Source organism: Hordeum vulgare, chromosome 1H (genome assembly GCF_904849725.1).
Source record: "Hordeum vulgare subsp. vulgare chromosome 1H, MorexV3_pseudomolecules_assembly, whole genome shotgun sequence".
In the NCBI taxonomy this organism is placed as follows: domain Eukaryota; kingdom Viridiplantae; phylum Streptophyta; class Magnoliopsida; order Poales; family Poaceae; genus Hordeum; species Hordeum vulgare.
The window spans coordinates 236,927,250-236,933,815 of NC_058518.1; the positions used below are offsets into that span (position 1 = coordinate 236,927,250).

At 48.8% G+C, this 6,566-nt stretch overlaps 1 protein-coding gene across 1 annotated transcript; it reads right to left on the reverse strand.

The window, feature by feature from the left end:
• Positions 1–613: 613 nt before the first annotated feature.
• On the reverse strand, positions 614–2,357 carry LOC123409116. The gene has a single exon (XM_045102102.1). The coding sequence runs from the start codon at positions 2,058–2,060 to the stop codon at positions 1,314–1,316; it is 747 nt and encodes a 248-aa protein (XP_044958037.1). The 5' UTR covers positions 2,061–2,357; the 3' UTR covers positions 614–1,313.
• Positions 2,358–6,566: the final 4,209 nt, after the last annotated feature.

Consider the following 6,566-nt stretch of genomic DNA (forward strand, 5'->3'; position numbering starts at 1 on the left):
TTTGGAACTTCACTAATGTTTCTGAAACTGACCTCCTGTTGCAATAGTCACCGATGTGTTTCCGAAACAAAGGTCTTGTTGCAATAGTCGTTGGTGTGTTTCTGAAACGATACGCTTGTTGCAAATAGTGATCGTACGCTCAACAACCTAGATCGGACGGCTCGTGAGGCGGCGGATCATATGAAAAGATCCGTCGGCTGACGCGTTGCACTCGCCATTAAAAAAGGCTGACTGAAATCGCTGACGCTTGGGCCCACGGAGGGTGGTCGTCATTAATTAAGTTGACTGTGGGTAGTTGGACGACCGGCGGGTGTGGATGGGATGGACACCGAGAAGGCTGTGCGCGGCCGCTTCGCGTCCATGCCGACACATTTCTATCCCAAATTTGAGCCGGAAATTGATCGGCGCAGATGTGTTTTAAAAATGGGCCCCCGTGTTGGCCCATCATTTTATCCGTATGGACCCAAACGAAGAGCGGCGGACGAAATGAATCGTCTCGTTGGAGTTGCTCTAAACGTAAATTCTGCTAAATGACTCCCCTTCGTGGAGAGGGGAGAATTTTTAAAAGAGCAAGACTACATTCAGATAAACAGGCCCGTAGAAACATGGGGAATAATTGGAACATTTGACATAATGAGACTTCATCATGAAAATAACAATCTGCCACAAGTCTGTCTGTAAAGAGAGTTTCTTTCCTACTTAATTATGGCAAAGTTTGGCCTTTGAACCTCCTGCTCCAGTACGCGGAATGTGCACTTGAGAACAATGTGCCTTTATTTTCTTGTTTAATTCCACGAATGATTCTGGTATATAGCGGTACTCATGAAACATGAGCCCCCTCGCCCACTCCAGATGATTGCAATACGTGAGAAGATGATCAGCAATGGTGAAAGGTCGCACAGACGGGCGAGTCTTCTTCTTCATGTCGTGTATATGGCACAGCGCCGCTAGGTCCTCTGACAACCCACTCGACAAAGACTGCACCACAGCGGGGCTGTATGGCAGAGAGAAATATACCGAATTGCTGTAGAGAGATGGCAAGCTCATGGTCGGGACACACAGGCATCTGTCACTGCTGAGAAACAAAGCCCGGCCACCAAGATTGCAGATGGGCAGCAGCTTCTGGCCCCAGATGTCCACCTCAAAGATCTTGAAGGCACACTTTGGCCATGCCCTGTCATCGGTTCCATGCTGCACCACGAGCATCATCCGCCCGGTAACCTCCACGAGGTACTCCCGCCATATCAACGACTGGTCGGCTTCCGCTAGCGAAGAGTAGGGCATGGAGATTTTGCGTGGAGGGTACACCATTACTATCTCCTTCTTCCACGTGGTGGTCGCGAAGAGCAGGCCTTGGAAGGGCAAGAAGTTCTGAAGCTCCACCATGCCATGGTGAATGATCTCCACCTCAGCCGGCCTGGCTGTGTCCAGAGCACCATTGGTTTCCAAACGAAACTGGCCACCACTGAAAAGGGGGCTGTAGGCGAACAGCAGACGAAGGCGCTCATGTGGAACAGGGCTCCTCGGTCCTTAATCGCACTGCGGAAGGCAGGGGCGAGGGGCGGGAGTTCGACCGTAGCGAGGGTGAAGGGGTGGACCACGCGGACGACGGTGGTGCGTTTGTGCAGCAGGATGACGAGGCCGTCGGTGAAGCCGACGACCCTGTGGCACCGGAGGTCGGGGAGGCGGACGCGCAGGCGGCGCGCCGTGCGCGTGTGGAAGAAGGTGATCTCGCCGGCACCGTCCAGGGGCGCCGCGTCTCCGTCGCAGAGCGCAATCCAGCCGCGCGGGCGGAGCTGCGGTTTGCTCAGGGCCAGGATGCCTAGGTCGGACGTGCTGGTGCGCCAGCCCGAGCAGACGGCGCGGAAGGTGAGGTAGTCCACCACGTCATCGGCTAGCAACCGTCCGGAGACGAGGCCTGCGATGTCGGTCGGGAGAGATGCCCAGCCGCTGGGCTCCAGCGCCGGTTCAGGGGCCCGCCGGCGCTTTCTACCGGCGGGTGGGCGACCGGACGCACCTTTGCGCTTCCGCCGTGCCTTCGCGGCCCCGGACGGACACATTTCCGGAAGAAAAAGGAGGCGCCTTTCTCCCAGACCCGCACGGATCTTATCAAATGGCAGGGGCACCACACCTTGAGGATATTGATTTGGATCTACGCAGAAGCTACAGATCGACAATTTTCTTTTGAAACTGGGGGGAGAGAGAGAGAGAGAGACGAAGCTTAACGGGTCGCGGCAGACGAAGTTTGGTGGAATCTGAGGGATTGGTTGTGGAGACTGAATCAGGCGCAGGACGAACAACAAAACGGGACAGGAGGCTCCTTTTATAAATTGTGGAGACTGAATCCGCGTCGAGTTCCGTTTCTTTTTTACCTGAAAAAAAAAATTATAGGATCTTTTACTGTCGTCTACCTTTTTATATGTTGCAGCGAGATTTTTGTTTTCACAACATGAAAAAAAAACAAAAACACTTTGGATCATCCGACTGATTTTACCCAAAAATTACTTCGGCAGCTTGCTCCCCACGTGCCGCTCCTGCACCCTTCTATTGAGAGTATCTCCAACAACCGCGTTATATAAGCGTCGCTCTGAAAAAAAACGAGTTTATTACGCTGTGCGCAGCCGATTTGGACGCTCCAACAGAGGCAAAAAAAAAAACGCGCGCGCGGAATAAACGGTTCAGCGCGCGGAGCGAAATAGCATCATACGCTCGTGCGCCCGCTACCGCACGCTGGACAGCGACGACTCGCGCGTGTCGTCGACCCACCACTGGATCTAGGCGCTGGCGCCGCCACGCGCGCCACCCCATTTGCTTCGGCGACCCGACGACGCTTTCCCGGCCTATCCACGCGCCGCCGCTGCTTCCTTCGTCTCCCTCTAGTCGCCGCCGCCCCTCGCGCGCACTCTTCGTCGCGCCATTCCTCTGACGAAGAGCACTCGGCGCCCACAAGCTGTTCGACAAAACGCTTGCAAGGAATGTATTGCTTTAACATCACGTTTTTTACATGAATTTGATGCATGTTTTTTGTAATTTTTATATACTAGTTTAAATTCAATATTGTAGATGAGTTCGTCATATGATTCTTCTCAAGAAGAATTTGATATTAAAGAGGAGGAGGACCTTGCAATGACCCTAGCTATGCACATCAATAAAAACCGAAGCACAATGGTTCGGTTATGGGTCGGTGGAAATTTGGAGGGTTAGGATCGATGCCGACAACAGATTGATGAGGCGTTGTTTTATGGATAATCCCGTGCACCCCGAGTCGTACTTCCGATGCCGGTTTAGGATGAGCACCGAGTTGTTCACGCGCATTGCAAAGAAACTGGCGATCCATGATCGGTTTTTTCAGCAGAGGAGGAATGTCGCCGAAGAACTCGGGCATAACACCTTTCAAAAGGTGACAGACGCTTTGCGTATGTTGGCATACGGTATTCCGGCTGATCTAGTTGATGACCACTTGGCCATGGGTGAGAGTCAGGCTATCATGTGTGGCAAGCGCTTCGCGGTCGGAATTGTGCAAGTGTTTGGCCTGAAGTATTTGAGATCTCCCAATGCTGAAGTGTTCCCAGGTATGCTTGACTCAATAGATTGCATGTATTGGAGTTGGAAGAACTGTCCTAAGGCATCACATGGGCAATTCCCCGGCGAGAAAAAGGGTTCCACTATAAACCTTGAAGCGGTGGCCGATCAAGAGACTTGGATTTGGCATGTTTTTTTTTGGAATGCATGGATCTTTGAATGACATCAACGTTGTCAATCAGTCACCACTCATGAATAAGATTGCAAATGGTGAACTACCACCGATCGAGTTTGTACCAAATGGCCATACATACAACTATGGCTACTATCTTGCGGATGACATCTATCCAAAGTGGCAAAGAATTGTGAAGCCGTTGAAAAAACCGGAAGGTAAAAAAAATCTAGATGTCCACAATGCTCAGGCGGCGGCTCGGAAACCTGTAAAGAGAGCTTTTGCGATTTTGCAAGCCTAATTTGCTACTGTAGAGGACCGGCTAGATTTTGGGATCAAAAGATGATTTGGTACATCATGCACGCTTGTGTGATCATGCATAACATGATCATCGAGAATGAGCATGGCCAAGATTTAGACTACTCTTAGTATGAGCTCTTGGGACATCCCGTGCGAGTGCGCCGTCGGGCTACGAGGGTGGCCCGATTTGTTGCCTCCTATCATGTCATTCGACGTGCTGAAACGCATGATGATATTTATAAGTATCTAATAGAGGAGTGGTGGGCATGGAATTGCCAACAAAATGAATGCCAAATGGAATGACTATTGTGAAAAATTGAACTATTTATTGTTGATTATTTTTTTATTTGTTTGATCTTCTAAAAACTCGTTTATAGTCTTGTATGTTGTTTGTGATGGGTGCACGCTATGTTTTTTTGGAGCGCCAGCTAGAGCGGCACGCGCGCAATATTTTACGGCGGGCACTAGAGCCAGCGCACTCCGATGCGCTATAATTTGCTATTTCGGCGCTGCAAAATGGTTTTAGGATGCACAGCGGTTGGTTGCGTGTTGGAGATGCTCTGAGGGCTTCCATAGAGAAAAAAACAAGCCAAAGCTCTTTGTCTTTCTCAAGCACAACACAGAGGGGAGCAGAGGGAGGAGAAGAAGGTACAGAGCTTCAGTACGACACGCATCATGCCGCTGGTGCTAGTATGAGGGTCGGCCATATGTGAAACTGTCGCTCATGCGTTGGAGCTTTGTCGGAGTTGCATTGAAGCTTCACCGGAGCCGCCAGTGCTGCTTTGGAGCTCTACTGGAGTTGCATTGGAGCTTCATCTATGGCTCCGGTGCTCGAGGTCGCCTATGGCAGCGCCATAGTGTGTGCATCGTTGCTTAACTTCACCATCGATATCGGCCACATGCCTCCACACTCATTGGTCCGCACACATCGGTATGCATGATCTCCAACAAGTCACTTGCACGCTCCATTGTTCCGGAGAACTAAGTCTTAGTCATCTTGCCCATGAGGCATGGTTCACACGTGTCAAGTGATTCAAAATTAAGTGACTCCAAAAGCCCATCGGAATGGAGTTTCTTCATGCGCTTTACACCAATATGACCTAGGCGGCAGTGCCACAAAAACATGGCGCTATCATTGTTAACTCTACATCTTTTGGTCTCAATGTTATGTATATGTGTGTCATCACAATCAAGATTCAATATGAACAATCCTCTCACATTGGGTTCATGACCATAAAAGATATTACTCATAGAAATAGAACAACCATTATTCTCTGACTTAAACGAGTAATCGTCCCGCAATAATTAAGATCCAAATATAATGTTCATGCTTAACGTAGGCACTAAATAATAATTATTTAAGTTCATAACTAATCATGATGGTAACTGAAGTGAAACTGTGCCGACGGCGATTGCATCAACCTTGGAACCATTTCCCACGCGCATCGTCACTTCATCCTTCACCAGCCTTCGTTTATTCCGCAGTTCCTGCTTCGAGTTGCAAATATGAGCAACAAAACCGGTATCAAAATACCTAGGCACTGCTACGAGAGTTGGTTAAGTACACATCAATAACATGTATATCACATATACCTGATTTTTCTTTGGCCGCCTTCTTATCAGCCAAATACTTGGGGTAGTTGCGCTTACAGTGACCCATGCCCTTGCAATAATAACACTCTGTTTCCGGCTTAGGTCCAGCCTTGGGTTTCTTCGTCGGATTGGCAACAGTCTTGCCTCTCTTCTTGGAGTTACCCTTCTTGCCTTTTCCGTTTTTCTTTAAACCAGTGGTGTTATTGACCATCAACACTTTATGCTCTTTTCCGGAGTTCTGACTCTACGACTTTCAGCATCGCGAATAACTCGCCCGGTGACTTGTTCATCCCTTGCATGTTATAGTTCAACACAAAGCTCTTATAGCTAGGTGGCAGTGATTGAAGAATTCTGTCAGTGATAGCCTTTTGCGGGAGTTCAATCCCTAGCTCAGTTAGACGGTTTGAGTACCCAGACATTTTGAGCACATGTTCACTGACAAACAAATTCTCCTCCATCTTGCAAGCATAGAATTTATCGGAGGTCTCATACCTCTCGATCCGGGCATTCTTCTGAAAGATAAACTTCAACTCCTAAAACATCTCATATGCTCCATGATGCTCAAAGCGACGTTGAAGTCCCGGTTCCAAGCCATACAAGACTGCACACTGAACTACTGAGTAGTCCTCCTTACACGATTGCCAAGCGTTCAAAACATCTTGGTCAGACGTAGCGGGTCGTTCATCTCCTAGCGCAGCATCAAGGACATAATTCTTTTTCCCAGCTTGTAGGATGAGCCTAAGATTACGTGCCTAGTCTACAAAGTTGCTTCCATGATCTTTCAATTTAGCTTTCTCTAGGAACGTATTGAAATTCAGGGTTGCTACTGCATGAGCCATTGATCTACAACATAAAATATTGCAAAGTGGACATAGACTATGTTCAGGACAATTAGAGTTTAACTAATCAAATTACTAATAAACTCCCACTCAAAAAAAACATCCCTCGAGTCATTTGAGTGGTGCATGATCCAAATTCA

Bases quoted from the DNA above. Each gene is read 5' to 3' on its own strand.
- LOC123409116 (XM_045102102.1), bottom strand. From the start codon at position 2,060: ATGTGTCCGTCCGGGGCCGCGAAGGCACGGCGGAAGCGCAAAGGTGCG.